The 17,840-nt window shown below is 31.2% G+C and overlaps 1 protein-coding gene across 1 annotated transcript; it reads right to left on the bottom strand.

Annotated features, from left to right (window-relative positions):
• LOC107628224 (ethylene-responsive transcription factor 1B-like) lies at positions 15,877-17,298 on the bottom strand. The gene has a single exon (XM_016330994.2). The coding sequence runs from the start codon at positions 16,939-16,941 to the stop codon at positions 16,024-16,026; it is 918 nt and encodes a 305-aa protein (XP_016186480.1). The 5' UTR covers positions 16,942-17,298; the 3' UTR covers positions 15,877-16,023.

The raw sequence follows: 17,840 nt of genomic DNA, 5'->3' as shown, positions 1-17,840 counted from the left end.
AAGAGTAATTAAGTTAGTCTAAAAATTTATTAACACAATAAAAACCTATTTCTTCTTTTTCTTTTTCTCTTTTTATGTTTTTGTTATTAATACAAAATAATTTATGTATCTTTCTATCTTTATCTTAAAAAAATAGAAAATTCCACTCAAATAAATCAATTTAAGTTGAATTAATTGTACATATACATTACAAAGAAAAAGTTCAAAAACTTTTATTAAAAATATAGAAATTATTTTGAACTGTGCATATTTTGTAGTTAAATGCACTATCAAAATATGACCGATTAGCTACCACAAAAAGAGTCGTAAAATCATCGTTAATCTGACGTAAAATATAATTTGTGACGGATTAGCTACTACCTAGCAACTAATGCTTTCCTCGCTAATTACAAATCGCAGATCAGTGAGACAAACACAATAGTCACTAATTCATCGGAAAGTTTTTTAGCTATCGAATAGATAGTTGCAAATCCATAACTAAAGTAAAAACTAATTCCATAGAAAAAATAGACTAAAAGGTAGTCGCTAATTAGCGACAAACTCTACCGCAGCAAACTCATCGCTAATTCCAAGCTAACTTCGTAGACAAAATAGAATGTTTAGTCGACGCTAATTAACGAGAAATTTTTCCGAACTTAATTCGTTGCAAGTTGTCCGCTAATATGATCGCAAATCTGTCACATTTTGTAACAAATCTATAGCTAATCTTTGAAAATTCTTAATCAAATTTGTAGGAATTTTCTTGCTAAACCAAAACTATTCTAAATGAGAAAGTAGAGTTATAAAGTAGTCGCTAATTTACTAGGAAATAATATGTAGTCAATTAGTTGCAATACTATCGCAAAATGTTATCGCAAATTCCTTTTAAACTAGTAATAAATCGATAGGTATCTCACACATATTTTAATCGCAATGAAGTCTTTAATTTTCCACCATCATCAACTGCGAGTATATCACTATACTAAAATAAACAGTGAATTATTTTTTTATAGTAATTGAACTAAAAGATTATATAGCATACAAATAAAATTAGTTCATCAAAATTATACATGTTTAAAAAAATCCAAACCATGTTTAAAGAAATTAGGTATTGAAGCTTAACCTGATAATAACTAAACCTTTGGGTTTGATCAAATGTTATTCTATCTATTCAATAGCTCTAAAAAATCATGACTAAATTAGTAAACTAATAAAGAAAAAGACTCGGTTACAATATCATGTAAAAGTAAGTATTCACTCACTTCTTTAGAGATGTTTCAATCTGGATACAAAAATGTGATCCTACTTCCATAAAATTTGTTATATATTACACATCTCATTTCTCATTGTACATTGAAAATTAAAAAAAAAAAATAAAAAATACAAACAACATCTAAGACTTGGCATATCAATTGCACAAAAAATATGTCCACCAGTTTCACCTTCAATTTCATCAATGTGATCAAAAACCAAAAACATAACACCAATATATTATTTAATCAACAACAAATTAAATGCAAAAAATTGCGGTCATCAGAATAGCAATGAAGATTAAAAAAAATTAAAATCAAGAACAAAAATAATAGAACCAATAAATTAAAATCAATAATAATTAACAAATTTAAAATAAAAATAACAATAACAGCAACCAACAATGAAGAACAACAAATTAAAAAGCAACAACAAAAGATTAGCAACACTGAAGAACAAGAAATTAAGAATAGAAAATCAAGAACAACAAACAATAGCAATGAAGAATAAACCATAGCAAGAATAGAACAAATCAAGAAGCAAAAAATAATACCAAAAAATGCCATGAAAAACCAAAAAATAATAAGGCTATATATATTAGCTACCAAAAAAATATTTGCCACCAAAAAATATATTTTTAAATAATACAAAATGAGGGCAACAAACAATATAAAACACATGCATATATGCAACAACATTAAGAAAAAATAGGAAAGAAGTGTTAGAAAACTTGAACAACCGAAACTAATGACATTGAAGTTTCGGTAAGTGATGGAGGAGTAGCTAACTTTGAATTTGGGTTGACAGAATAAGCTAAAGGAGATGTCGAGAGAACTTTCAACACCTGAAATTAAAGACATATTTAAAAAGAAACAAAAAGAGAACTAAACACATTTGCATGAAGGAACCAACTTCATATTATACTTGGTTCAAGACTAATGATAACAATCACACTACAAGATTATAAGGGGAAAAGAAAAGAAAATACCATGCTATTGAAAGGGTTTAATGAATGGCCAATTTCCTAGAAAAGTACTGGAGTGGTGGAGCCTGTTGCATGGAACAAAAAGATCAGAAATTAACAACATACAACAATATGTTAAATTGTTAATGCCTTGAACAATGTTTGCATAATGCAGCTAACATTTAAGTTTAAAATGCACTTGTCTTGATTTTCTCACTTCTCAAAATCACATCAAACTTTATAAAATCGTTGCTAACAATAAGGCAGATATATAATATATTTGTACTATTAATAAGACAGATAAAAATGCAGTAGACACTAAAAAATATGTGAATCTTCAATAAATTACAATTTTACACACAGTTTTAAAATATGAACAGAAATAGTATGCAAACACACACACACACACAAACACATTTTTAAAATATGAACAGAAACAGGAGTATGCACACACAGTTTTGAAATATGAACAGAAACAGGAGTATGCAAACACACACACACACACACACACACACACACACACACACACACACACACACACACACACACAGAGTTTTGAAATATGAACAGAAACAGGAGTATGCACACAGTTTTGAAATATGAATAGAAACAGGAGTATGCAAACACACACGCACACACAGTTTTGAAATATGAACAGAAATAGGAGTATGCAATAAAAGATAGAGCTTTAACTTTCAAAGATGAATGCATATCAGACAAGAAATTGAAGACTTGATTTCTTTTTCTTTCCTCATTGCTTAAATTCTTGACTTTAAATATTTGAACAACAAGCTCATCAACCTATCAAAGAAAAATAAAAGAAAAAAGTTAAGTCTAGGTTACATATTAGAATGTCCAGAAAAGAGCAACAAATATAGAAATTCATATGCTAGATAAAATGCTGTGAGTCATGTAACAATTAAAATTTATTCACAAACAAAAAGGATGACTGGATATAGAATAATGCACTAACGAGTTGATGCAAATGACTTATACAAAAAATTTAGGTCTCGACTAGCATTTTCAAATTGAGATATCTATCATAGTGGCTAATGAGTAAAAAGAGAGTAAGAAGCTACAATGCAATATTTACTAAGGCCACTCCATAGGGAGAAGATTTAGAATAAAAGACCAAATTGATCACTTGCTAACCTGTTTAATGACATCATTAAGACCATGACAAAGGCCTTCACAGGTAACAATTACAGCCTTTACTTCTTTTGGTTTATAATATATCTTTTCTCGCGACCCAGCTCGATGAACCCTAAATGAGTTCAATATCTCTCATCATATATGCTAATTTTATAAAATAAGATGAATTACAACTAGACTTAAAAAGATATTGAAACCAAAAAGTAGATGTAAGTAGCTATTTGGTAAAAAAAAAATTATCCAAATCTAGTGAAAGCAACACAAAGCCCCAATCATGATGAATAAAAATAGTAAAAGAAATTGGCAACAAGGCCGTATTTATTTTAAGTATGAATATAGAGTGTAAAAAGTCAATGACTCTTTTTTTTGAAATTAAAAGACAAAAATAAGATATTTATTTCATAGTGGTAGCATGATTGTCTTTTTTTTTTATCAAAATGTTAATTAATATAAAAATTTACACTGACAGAGAACAATGAAGAACATAATACCTTCATCTTTTTACTTTTGGTCTGAGCTAGTTGATTAGTTTTAATAATTTCTTCTACAATTTCAAAACATTACAAACTTAACTATAATAGCATCAACACATAATGAACAATAATGTCTTGATAGTTATAAAATAATAAAGAAGTTCACCAGTGTGATGCTCATTAGAACTGAAGGAAAAATCACTGGAAGTAGAATTATAGGCAGAAGATGCTCCTCTATTTACAGCAACTTGACTTAAAAAATGGTAGCAGTTACTCCCTTTACAGCAACACTGATGCAACAACACATGCATTTTTACAAACACATAGAGAGCAACAACAACAAGAGAGAGAAATGATGAGTACCTTGAGTTGTTTGGATCCTGACCTGAAATTAGCACAATCAGCCGCACCAAGCCACTATTTTTGAAGTTAATTCTTCATCCTTGCAATGATCAAGGAAAATAATTAAACTAAATTAAAAACGAACAATGGCTTCCTTAAATTATAAATAAACCCTTAAAAATTAAAAAAAATACAAACATCAAAATATTATTTAAACTTTAATGTCTAGCATTTGCCAAAACTTAGATAAATAGTATCAAATTATAAGACAACAAAAACACCAATTAAAATATAAAATAAAGCAGCAACACCAATAAGAAATTGAAAGTAACACAGCAACAACACCAACAATTAAAATACATTAACACAATAAAAAATTAGGCAGCAGCAACAAACTTTTCCAAAGATTAACAAGAATTATGAAAATTTCAGGTTTTGAGGACAATTTCAACATAAAACACACAACAAGGATTATGTTTGCTATCAGGATCTTTTCTCCAAGCTGTGAAGCTTGCTCTCTTTGAGACCAAGTTCTGATACCAATTGATGGATATCAGTGGCTAAGAGAAGGGGGTTGAATCTTGACCTCTTTTTATTTTGCTTTCAAACTGGGATTCTGTTAGGACTCTTTGAGTAGAAAAACATGAGACACTTTGGGTTTGTCTCTTGATACAGTAGGAGTCAAAACAGAATTACGAGCAAGGTGTATTATAGTGAAGTATAGCTGGATAGAAGAATCAGTAGATACTTTTGTTTTATCTCCTAAAGTGCATAACCAAAAATAGAGAAGAGAAGAAGAAGTAACACAGTCATATACCCTGGTTCAGCTACTCAGTACAATACAGCCTACATCCAGTCTCCATCAAAATAATGACGAAATTTCACTATCTTTCAACAAGATTACATTCACCAATTCTCCTTAGGATTCTAACCAATCCTATTTGGGACAAATTCAGTTTCTAACCCAAACTAGACTTGACTAAGAACTCACCCTAGCTTTCAACAGCAAAGTGCTAACCCAACTTGCAAGGAAATCCTCTCAGGATCATGACAACAAAACAGAAAAACTTACAAAAGAATTCTGAAATAAACATTGGCTTTTCTCCAAGTCTAACTCTCTTGCCTTTTTTCACTCAATGGCTTTTTCTTACAAACCTCACTGTTATGCCTTTTACTATTGAAAACAAAGAAAGACTAGACTGAGAAAATAAGATATTCAATGAGAACCATGAAGGAGAAGAATAGATAACTCAGTGAGCTATGGAAACCCAAACTTTGTACTTTCTCCCTTGCCCCAATTCTTGGCCGTTCACCCCTTTAATAGATGAGTGAAGCTTTCAAGGGTTGAAACTTGCTTCAGCACTTGTTTGACTTCTTCTCCTAAAATCAGAAGCAACAGCAGTGTGACAGAGGAGAGATAGAGTAGAAGCAGTGACTTAACCAAACATGCATCCATACCTTTTATATTATCTTTCAACCTTTTTTATCTTGCTTCTTGAATTTGGACCGTATATTCTTGCTTTGACTCCAAGTCAAATTCTTGTACGTTGATCCACAGCAGAGCTCCATGATCTTCAATATTTTCAACTTGCTACTTCTGTGCTTGTAAAGAGAAGATTTCTTCATCGAGCTTCAATGAAGCACAAATCTGGAAACTCCTTTTTGTGATTTGTTCTTCGGACGTGATCTTACCTTTTGTTCTACCCTTTTCGACTTTCTCTTCTTTGCTTGGATTTGAAAACTTGCTTTTTGTTCTTTAATTTTGTCCTAGCTCAGAACTTTCTTTTTCTTTCTTTTCTTCTGAGAAATCACATAAGGTTGGACAAAGAAAAGAAAGAGAAGAGAAATTTTTAGTTCGGTGGTAATTGAAGGTTCAGATGCAAATGAACTTGAATTACTTAATTAGCAACTAAGTGAAGAGTTGGACTTAGACTACTGTTTTGGACTTGTGATTGGTTTTGGGCCAGTTTTCTTGCTATTCTTCCATGTAGTTCAGCTACTCAATTTTTGATTAAGATGGTATAAATGCTTTGTTCAAGCTGAATTAATGTTGGGCTTGAGTTTATGATTTTTGGGCCAATTTTTCATGCTTCTTGGGCCAGTTTCAATTAAATTAGTTTTCTTCACACAAAACACAATAATCAAGCACAGAACTGGCTTTTAACCCAATAATAATGTTTAGTCATCATCTATAATATGTTGTTAGTTCTTTAAACTCAACAGATGTAGCATGCTAGACTTGGTTATGCATTTCAAAGTGTTATTGCCAAAGTTCTGAAGTTTTTTTATACTCCCCTTTCCCTAAATAAATCTATTTGTACACCTTGTTACATTGGAAAATCTCATTCTCTTTCTTTTTTTGCTACACAAATTGTGTATCATGCTCCTCTAGAGCTTGTATATTCTAACATTTGGGCCCCAGCTCCAACCTCTAGTTCCAATAGAAATAATTACTTTGTGAATTTCATAATGCATATTCTAGATTTACTTGGTTATACTTAATCAAAAATAGAGCTTAGCTAAGTCAGTTTTTGTGCATTTTCAACGTATGGCTGAATCACAGTTAAATGCTAAAATAAAGATGTTTCAAAGTAATAATGCTGGAGAATATGTTAGCTTGTCCAGAATGTTACACGAGCAGAGAATTGTCCACAGGTTCTCTTGTCCTCATGTCCATCAGCAGAATGGCATGGCTGAAAGGAAGCATAGGCAGGTTGTGGAGATGGGGTTAACTATGCTTGCAGTAGCATTACTACTTACTAGGTTTTGGGGTGAAGCTTTCCTCAAAGTAGCCAAGTTGATCAACATTCTTCCCACACTAGTGCTAAATTATATCTCCCAGCTAAAAAGTTGTTCAAAACTACACCTTCATATGAGAATCTAAAGGTCTTTGGCTACCTATGCTTCCCCTATCTACGACCTTACAATAGGAACAAGCTTGAATTCAGATCCTGTCCAAGTGTTTCCCTTGGTTTGGCACCTTACATAAGGGCTATAAATGTCTCACAAGCTCTGACAAGGTGATAATCACTCGCAATGTAGTGTTTCATGAAGATAGGTTTCCCTTCAAAGACCCAAACTCCATGTTTTATGGCTCTAACCAACCAGATTCTACCATTGTTTACTCTCCACCACCACCACACATACCCGTTCTTCCTTCTCTCCTTTCAAACCAAGTTCTGTTGTTCCTTCTCTACTTCAGGTCACAACCACAATTCCCATTTCAACTACCCCTTCACACATCACTCTATTCAACCTTCTTTGCCATCATCATCATCATCACCTCAGCCTTCCTTACTAAATTCCTCCACCCCTCTTGAATCCGCATCACATAGAGCCCCATCCAATATTCCTATTCCGATCCTAATTTTTTATTTGGAAATTGTTCTCCCTTCCATCCCTGATCAACCTACTACCAATACTAATATCCATCCCGTGATCACTAGAGGTAAAGTAGGAATATTGAAACCTACAGTGTTTCAGACTAATATTGAGCCTAGGTCTGTGTTCAAGCCCTCATGGATCTACAGTGGAAGAGTGCCATGGATCTTGAATTTGCTGCTCTTCAAAGGAACAATACCTAGACTCTAGTGCCTTTCCTTGCTAGAAGAGAAGCAATCAAGAATAAATGGATATTTCGCATCAAGTATAATACTGATGGTACGATCCAAAGCACAAAGCCAGGCTAGGCGCTCATGGGTTCTCCCAAAGGCCTGGGTTTCACTTTACTGAGACTTATAGCCCAGTTGTGAAGTCAACTTCAATCAGAATTATATTGTCCATAGCATTGGCAAAGTCTTGGAGTATTCGGTAGCTTGACGTTAACAATGCTTTTCTGCATAGTGAGCTTATAGAAGATGTCTACATGAAGCAGCCACAAGGATACAAAGAAGGTGATGGCATGCTCGTGTGCAAGCTCAACAAAGCTCTTTATGGCCTGAAGCAGACTCCAAGAGCATGGTATTTGAAACTCTCGACAACCTTGCAAGATCTTAGTTTCTCCGCCACTAAGTCAGACATTTCTATTTTTGTGAAGCACTCTCAGTCCTCAATTACTTATGTTTTGATCTATGTCAATGACATCATCATCACAGGTAGTTCAAATGAGGTAATTTCTACAGTTACTCAGAATCTGAACTATGCTTTTTCTTTAAAAGATATGGGAAACTTGCACTATTTTCTGAAAATTCAGGTCCATTAAAACAATGATAGGGGCTTAATAATGACTTAAGGGAAGTATATACAGGATCTGTTGTGCAAAGCAGGCTTGGTAGGGTGTAAATCCTGCTATACGCCACTACCGTCCACTGTGAAGATTAGAGCTATCAGAGGGGCAGTGTTCGATGATCCCCACCTCTACCAGTCAGTAGTGAACAGTCTTCAGTATCTCACTATTACTAGACCTGAACTGTCGTATAGTGTTAATAAAGTGGATCAGTTTATGCAAAATCCCTTAGAAGATTACTGAAAGTTGGTAAAGAGGATCCTACGGTATGTAAGCGATATTGCAACCTATGGCCTCAAGCTCAGCAAAGATAATTCGATGTTGTTGTCAGCCTACTGTGATTTTGATTGGGGAGGAGATCCCAATGACAGAAAATTGACTGGTGGTTTCTGTGTATACTTAGGAAAGAATTTAATTTCTTGGCAGTCAAAGAAGCAGGGTGTAGTGGCAAGATCAAGCACTGAAGTAGAGTACCGGGCCTTAGCGGATTTAGTGGCTGAACTGATATGGATCAAGGGATTGATGAGTGAATTAAAGTAGAATGTGGCAGAAGCTCCAGTTGCCTATTATGACAATCAAAGTGCAGTTCTCTTGGCAGCCAATCATATCTTGGACTCAAATTCTAAGCACTTTGAGATTGATTTACATTTTGTGCACGAGTATTTTACAAAGAATGTGATTCGAGTCAGTCATGTATCTAGTTCGGTCTAGATTGCTGATACACTCACCAGGGCATTACCCTCAGCTATTTTTCTTGACTTAATGGCCAAACTCAAGGTGTATAATTATAAAAATTTAGCATCCTTGAATTTGAAGGAGAATGATGGAGAGAATGAGCAAGAGAAAGTTAGTTACACATAATTGTTAGGTTGTTAAGCATTGTTGTTAGTATCTATTAGTGCTGTTAAGCTTCTGCTGAGTCAGCTGAATTAGTTGTATTATAGAGATTTTTAATCTGTGTCTATAAATAATGTAAGAGAGGCACGGTAGCTTGGTTCTGTGGTTCAATTTATCATCTCAAATACAATAGCCAGTACTCCCTAGTACTCACTTCTTTCTTTCTGATTTCTTGTTATGTAAGAAGTTGAATGTGTAATTTAAAGGAAAAATATATTTACATAGTGTTTGGTTCAAAGAAATATGAGGGGAAAGAAAATGTAAAAAAAAATGGGTAAAAAATCAAAATTTTCATTGTTTAGATGACCATAGAAAATTAAGAGGAAAAGAAAAAAGTAGTCTAGGGTCCATCCAAAATTTTTTTCGTCCACCATGAGATGAAAAATGATGGTGAAGGAGCAAATAATGATACAATTATAGATTTGTCCTTTATTTAACAAAGAAAGAAAAATTTTCAATTTCACTTTCTTTCAAATATGAAAATCTGTTTCTTGTCTCCTTCCCAATTTTTCCGTCCTTGTCACCAATATTGAAGCTTCATCCTCGTCGTCCACCATGCCACTGCAGCATCATCATCGTCGTGACAGGTCCATCACAACTTCATCTTTTCATCCTCAAAACGAAGGTGAGTCATTTTTTCGCCGTTTCTCCTAAACTGAAGTGGAAAAATCATTACTACACATAGTTTGCCATTTTCTTTTATTTTTTGAACTGAAAAATTTTTGTGATTTTATATTCCATAGATAATTCTTATCTTTGTAGTGAAAAAATAATTGATTTGCCTTCTCTACTTTCAAATGAGTCCTTTATTTTAATCAAAAAATCTAACCATTTTTCAATTTATGTTTCACTGTACCAGGTCATGTTTGATTCGAAAAGAAAATTTTTTTAACTCAGTAGCTCCTTAAAATTTACTAGCTTATGTAGAAGAAGAGAATTTGAGACTACTTATCATATAATTTTAAGGAAAAAGTTTGGTAACCAAAAAGTTTTAGCCATAATTAGCTAAAACTTTCTATAATATACTTCATTTACATCATTTAATAACAGTTTTATTTTTTAGCCCACTCTCTTATTATTCCACTTATCATATTCTTATCAACTCTACTTATTAATGATATTAATTATAATATCATATCCCTTACTATTAGGCATTCTTATAATCAATACTTAATATTTCCTTTTATAATTTGATTTTTATATTTAAAAATATAATAAAAATTAATTTGATTTTTATAATTTTTATAATTTTTATAATCAATATTTAATATTTTCTTAATATTTCCTATTATATTTTTATAATATCATATCCCTTACTATTAGGCATTCTATAATATTTCCTTTTATAATTTTTATAATTTGATTTTTAGCTCACTCTCTTATTATAAACGCTTTTTTGTTTTATTATTATTATCATTACCGTTTTTTATTGTAATTAATTTTCTTTTTTTGTTAAGTCATTTATCATCATTTAATAGAGAAATACAAAATCTGAAAGCTACCCTAATATGATTTTGTTTCCGTTAATTCAATTATTTTTATTCAAAATTCACAACTCTAATACTATTGCAAGCACAATTAGAATAGGTCAGGAAATTTTACAAGAAATCATCTTTATCATTAAATAGTATGGCATTTGAATTCAACCTTAATACGGTACCTATGGTAGAAAGTGCTGAAGAATTTGAACAACAGATGGACTCACCCGACGAGGTTGTTGTCAATCAATCAATTTTCAAGAATATGAAAACTACACTAGCTTTGACGAGGTATAGTAATAAACTGATTTAATTTTTCTTTTTTGTGTTTTTATGTGCATTTATAATTATATTGTACTAACTAAGTTCATACACATATAAATAAACACATTAAAATATAATTATAGTCTAATATAAATCTTAAAATATCATCCAAATCAAAAGTGTTACATAAATCAGAATGTTATGATCTCATTTAAATACAAACTCAAAAGTCAAATAACAAAAACAACGAATCAAACATAAACATGCCAACATCCAACTGATTCAAGTTTGATAAAAATTTTCACTTATAATAGAAAGCATCAAAGCTGTTGATGGTAATACAGCAGTTCCTCCTGGAACATAAAGACCCACAGAATTAATACTTCTTGCAACTCGCTTGCATTGAACTCCCTGGTATGTTTAGAAGACTCAAAACAAAAATATTGGTGTAACACCCCAAGAATGAACAAACACATAAGCATAATTACAGAATCAAAGGACTTGGCACAAACATAATGGTGAAAATCCATAAATCAGGGGCAGTAATGCACATCTGACTAGAACTAAAATAAATCTTCCACGTATTTTGTATTTAATCTTTCTAGGAATATCTAGCCTTTTCCAAATAAAGTTGGCAAGCAACAATTGTCATAAAAGGACACCACTTAACGTATCTTTAAATAATTTATTTTCAACTGTTTAAAAAAATTGAATTAATAAAACATGGATGATCCAAAGTAAGAATAAGAATTGAAATGGCATACATACTTTCATGTTCTCAACAATTCTCTCAGATGTCTTCTGAGTAGCATGGAATGCATATATATTGTTGTAGGCCACATTAAAAGCTTCCTTAATAGCTCTATCAAGCTGTACTCCCATAAAACAACATGAAGTTAAATAGCAGAAAAAGCTGACTCTTACTCACTCAAACCAGAAAATTAGTTGCAGAATTTCAATTTCAATTTCAATTATTCAATTGAAAAATCAGTTGAAACAGGCAAACAATTATTCAATCAATTATTCAATCACTATATTAGTTCACATTTCACAGTTCACAGAAAAATAATTATTCAATCACTATATCACATATCAGTTTACAGTTGAATGACTTGAATCAGAGTTCACAAAACTTCACTATATCAGTAAACCACACAGAATCAAGCAATTATTCAATCATAAATTCATAGTTAATAAAAAAAATTACCTAGAGAATACACAAGAGACAGTGGTTGTGGAAGGGGACAGAGACACCAAGAGACAGAGACAAAGACACCGAGCGACCAAGGGAGACAGAGACACCGAGGGAGCAGAGCAGCAAACGGTGGCTTCGAAGGTCGCGATGGAGGCTTCGAAGGTTGCGCAACGGAGGCTTCGAAGGTTGCGCAATGGAGGCTTTGAAGGTTGCGCTGGCTGCTGCGTGATGGAGGCAAAGTGAGCGAGCACGAGGCGGTGGCTGTTCGAAGGAACGACGACGGCGGCGGCACGAGACAGTGGCTGGACGGAAGTGAGCTCGATGAGATTGAGGAGCCCTCCCCCTGACTGAGTGTGTGTGCGAGACTGAGAGGACTGAGGAGCTCGATTAGGGCTTGGCTGTGCGATGGAGTAATAGTTAGGGATTTTTGGGGATTGAAACGGCAACGTTTAGTTGCCTTCTCTAAAACCCGGTCGGGTCACGGTTCGGTTCGGTTCACCGGTTTGATGGCAATTTCTGAAATCTACGGTTTTGCTTATTATCCGAACCGCTTTCTCAACGGTTCACGGTTTGACTGGTCCGACTGGCCGGTTCGAACCGGTTTTCAGAACCATGCTCACCTGACGAGGTTATTGTCAGTTAATCAATTTTCGAGAATATGAAAAACTACACTAGCTTTGATGAGGTATGGTAATAAATTATTTTAATTTTTTTTTGTATTTTTATATGTATTTATAATTATATTGTACTAACTAAGTTCATACACATAACATTCATACGTTTATATATACATAACATCCATAATTACATACAACTAACATCTAAAAATTAAATTCATGTTTATTGGATATTACATCCATACACATATCATTTTCTAGTTATTGCATAAGTAACTATAAAATTAACACAGATGTTTTTAAATTTTATCATAATTAAATTTAAAAAAATGTCAAATTCTTAAATTAATTTATTCAATTAATAAATTTACTCATAACATCCATAAATTCATACACATAACATCCATAATTTCATATCAATAATATCCATAATTTTGTACTCATAATATTCATAATTTCATACATATGATGTCTATAATTAATAAATTTTTATAATTAATATTATCAAATTTTAAACTATACGTCTTATTATATTCTTCAAATTATCTCATATGTACACTAGTAGGTCATGATTTTAATTATTTTAATATTTTTATTTAATATTCATATGTATGCTTATTTATTGATTTTAATATAACGAGTTAATAATTATTTTTAAAAATTTATTATTGCATTTTAATGGATAATAATGTGATTGAGAGATGTTAGGGATTTGATTTGGGAGGAACTGAAATTGATTTTGGAAAGAACATTAATGACTCCAGACATGCAGCAAAATGATAAGTGATAAAGAGAATAAGTGATAAGGAAGTGTATATCACTTGTTTATCAAGAGAATGAGAATTTTTACTTGATATTTCTATATTGTAATTATTCTTTGACTACCTAGCATCACTCTAATTTTAATTGTATAAAGTTATTCTTTTAGGTTGAATTCTTCAAGGTTTAAATTTCGAGTTTGAATTTTTCATATATGCTGCACATTGTATGATACGTAGAAAAACACGATTTTTATTGGCACTGTAATTTTCTGAACTTTATCACTGCAGTTGTTACTGAAATTGATAGTGCTATTTGGTTCAAAACCGGACTGAACCACAAAAACAGATTTTTAATAAATTGATTTTTATTAAAAAAAAACTATAGTTCAAAAAAATGAAAATTAAATAAAATAAATTGTCGACTAAAAAATAAAGCCTAATTTATGTTGTTTAGTTTTTATTAATTGTTAACCATAATAAAATAGCTTTTTTTTTTCAAATGTAAAAAAATAAAAAAGAAAAATACTACTTTTCTGTTTTTTTTTTTTTTTTTGGTATAAGAAGAATGGTACTTTACCAAATGATTTTTTTGTCTTATTTTGGACAATAACACTAAGGTGTCAAGATAAAATAAGATAAGAAAAGAAATTAAGGCCGTTCAAAAATAGTGCATAGTTCAAACTTCCTGATAGCCCAATAAAGAAAGAACCGGTGCTCTATTTTGGATCAGCTTTATAGATTTTCCCCCGAAGCATTGCTTGGTAAGCTTATCATAACAATGGGTCAACTTTTAAGCCCAAATATTTTCTGGCCTCAGTTCCAAAACTTTATTTTCTTACTTCTCCCTGAAAAAAACTTCCAAGCCAAGGTATGTTAAGTTTTTGGTTTTATTTTTTAATTTTGTAAATAAAAAAAAATCTAAAACACAAAGTAAAGATAGAAATTTATTTATTTATTCACATAGTTCTTAAAAACATATATTCTTAAATCAAACAGTGTCTTAGAATTCAGACTGGAATTAAAATAAATTGGACTTCTTAATTTTAGTTTACACTTTAATAGTATTTGTCATTTAGACTAATTTCATCATATATTTATTATTATTTTACATAGTTTAATAAATAAAAAAATTAATAGCTATAAAGGTGTATATTAACACACAACTATCAAGTATATATCTAAGATCATTATAACAATATAATACTTATATAGTAGACCGAATAATCTACTGTTTCATTTTTCAGACGTACATGTTTCACACATGTAGTCGTAATTGCTAATTTCCTAATGATAAAGTGCAGCATACAATTAATTAGAACTAGAGATGTGACTGATAAATGGGAGTTATATTAGTTTAGGTCAATGTAATATGTCGATTAAAGTAGTATATATGTTAGTTTTTCATTGGACTAAAATTATTGGAAAATAAATTGCCAGATCTTTATTCCTTATTGATAAAATCTTAGATTGATTTGAATTAAAGTGGTCAAATTTTTAATATAATATTCTAATAAATATCAATTGTTGTCATAAGCAATAATATTATTATATATGTAATTGGAATGCTATAAATTAAAATACGTACTTAGATTGACAAATAGACAATATAATACAAACGAATAAAATTACATCTTAAAAGGAAAAGGAAAGTACATGGCACAAAATTGTTGAATATGACTAGGGTTTGGTGGGATGGTTAGAATACAAGAAAGAATGTCAACCATAAACAAGTAAAGAATGTTTTTTATCTTTAGTGTTTGTAATTTGTTTAATATTTTTAATGTAAAAATTTTATCTATAATATTTTTTATTTATGTCAAAACTATTTTTGTTTGTGTTTCCTAAACTCAATGGTAATGAAGTTTTGTAACTATTGATCAAATTCTTGCACAAACTAGTACTACTAATATAGGAGAAATGCTTATTTTGTTGATTAAATTGGTGCTCAATTTGTAAACTTGATAAATCTAAGAATTGAGAAGATAATAAAATTGGTCTAATTGAATACAAGGGTACTAGTTGTTTCTTCAATTTGTAAGTATTTGTCTAATTCTTGCTTAAACTATATATACTGTAATTTATTTAATTAGTATAGAACTTATTATAAAAAATCCACATTGTTTGCATTTGAAATTTCAACAATAAGTTTCTTTATTTTTTCAAAAAATATTATTATGAACTAAAATTTCCTTAAAGGAATATTTCTTTTATACAATTGGGTTCTCTCTCCTTTTTTTTATTATTGACAATTCAAAGAAAAACTTCAAAATAAAGGAGATGAAGAACAGAGAGAAGGGAATTCCAGAATGCAAAGCATTAACAATTTACCAAAGTAATGAAAGAATCAGAAAAGGTTAAAATAATAAATGAAAAAAAAAAAAAACATTTTAATTAAACTAATAACACATTACTATATACTATATAGCTACCAGCAAATAATGCTTTCAGAAGAAGTCAAACTCAGAAGCTGTTCAAGATACTCAGAACCCAAATCCTCCAACACCAAAACATCATCATCCCTTTTGGCCTTCTTATTGCTATTGTTGTTGGTGTTATTGTTGCTATTACTAATCATCACCTTTGACTTTGACTTTGACTTTGACTTTTTTCTCATAGTATGTTTTCTCTTGAGTGCTAAAACAGGAGAAGAGCCTTCTTCCTTATTATTGTTGTTGTTGGTATTTACCATAATGTCCTTGAGTGATTCCCTAACAACTTCTTCAGGGAAATTGAGAACTGCCATGGAACCTCTTGTGGTCAACGCAGCTTGGTCATAAGCCAAAGCTGCTGCTTCAGCTGTGTCAAATGTTCCAATCCAAACCCTAACACCATTCCTTGTTGAGTCTCTAATCTCAGCTGCAAATTTACCCCATGGCCTTCTCCGTACTCCTCTATAGGGCCTTTTCTCCTTGTTTTCCCTTGGAGGGTATAATGGTAATTTTGTTGTTGTAGTCTTCGTTGTTGTTGTTGATGGCGGCAGTGGCGGCGGCGGCGATGGCGATACCGGTGGTAATAATTGGCCTTGAGATGAGACTTCTTGTGATGATGATGATGTTGATTCATTGTTGCTTCCTTGAGATCCTTCATTGTTGGAAGAATCATCATAGGAAGATGAAGATTCCTTGATTTCGTTGAAGGGAAAAATAAGGTTGTTGTTGTTGTTGTTGTTAACATTATTGTTGTTATCTTCTTCATAATTTAAGAAACACAATAAGTCTTCTAAAGGGTAATTATAAGGATCTAATAAAGAAGAATAAGAAGAAGAAAAAGAGGGATTTGATGAAGAGTAGCAGTGAGTAGTAGTGTTTTGTTGTTGGAACAAAGAAGAAGGATCAAAATCCATTTTTCTTGATTATTGGAACCAAAAAACAAAAAGTTGAATATACACTAAATTGAGATGAGTTTGTGTTGTGTTTTCTTGTGTTTTTTCTTTTTGTGTCTGCGATGATTTTGTAACCACTATTGCTGCTAGAATAATTGTGTATGCTTTTATGATGTGATGAATTGAAAAAAAAGATCTATGGTTCTTGCCTTATATACCAGTTTGGGAAGAAAACAACAGAAGGACCCAAGACATTGGATTCATAAAACAATTGACGATTTTTTTTTTCCTTTTTTATTTAAAAAAAAAGAATTAATAAAGTAGGAAAATAAAGTAATGCTGGGAATTGGGATTATTGGGCAAGGAGGATGCATGTCTTTCCTTATTTTATGAAACCTTAGATTGTATCATTGTATGTACTGTTAAACGGTCAACCTATCGAGCCTCAATATAAAATGTCAAAAAGTAACTAGGGTGGCAAATATATTTATTTTTTATTAGTGGCAACAAGGTTCGAATTAAATTCTGCTAGTCTCTTTATTAAAAATAAAAAACAAACTATTTGTTTCCCTTTTCTCTTCTCCTTCCCGGCTTCCTCTTTTATTTCATACTTTTCTTCTTTTAAAAAAAGAGAATGTTAGGGGACAATGACTTTGTTAAATAATATGAACAATCATCAATTAAATAAAAATATATTATACCTCTAAATTAACCTTCTAAATTTTAATATTAAAATAACCATCCATACACTAATAAAATGAACATCCAATATATCTATTGTTTACATTGTTTAATATTTTTATTGTTTATCCATACTTTTTCTTAAAAAAATTAGACGTATGATAAAGTATTGTTTTAATTTTTAAAACGTTATATTTAATTTCATAATGTTTTATATTGTCCTATTTTAATTTTATGGT

This window comes from Arachis ipaensis, chromosome B02, assembly GCF_000816755.2.
Source record: "Arachis ipaensis cultivar K30076 chromosome B02, Araip1.1, whole genome shotgun sequence".
Taxonomy (NCBI): domain Eukaryota; kingdom Viridiplantae; phylum Streptophyta; class Magnoliopsida; order Fabales; family Fabaceae; genus Arachis; species Arachis ipaensis.
The sequence above is the reverse complement of the archived record's forward strand: the minus strand, read 5'-3'. Positions and strand labels throughout refer to the sequence as shown.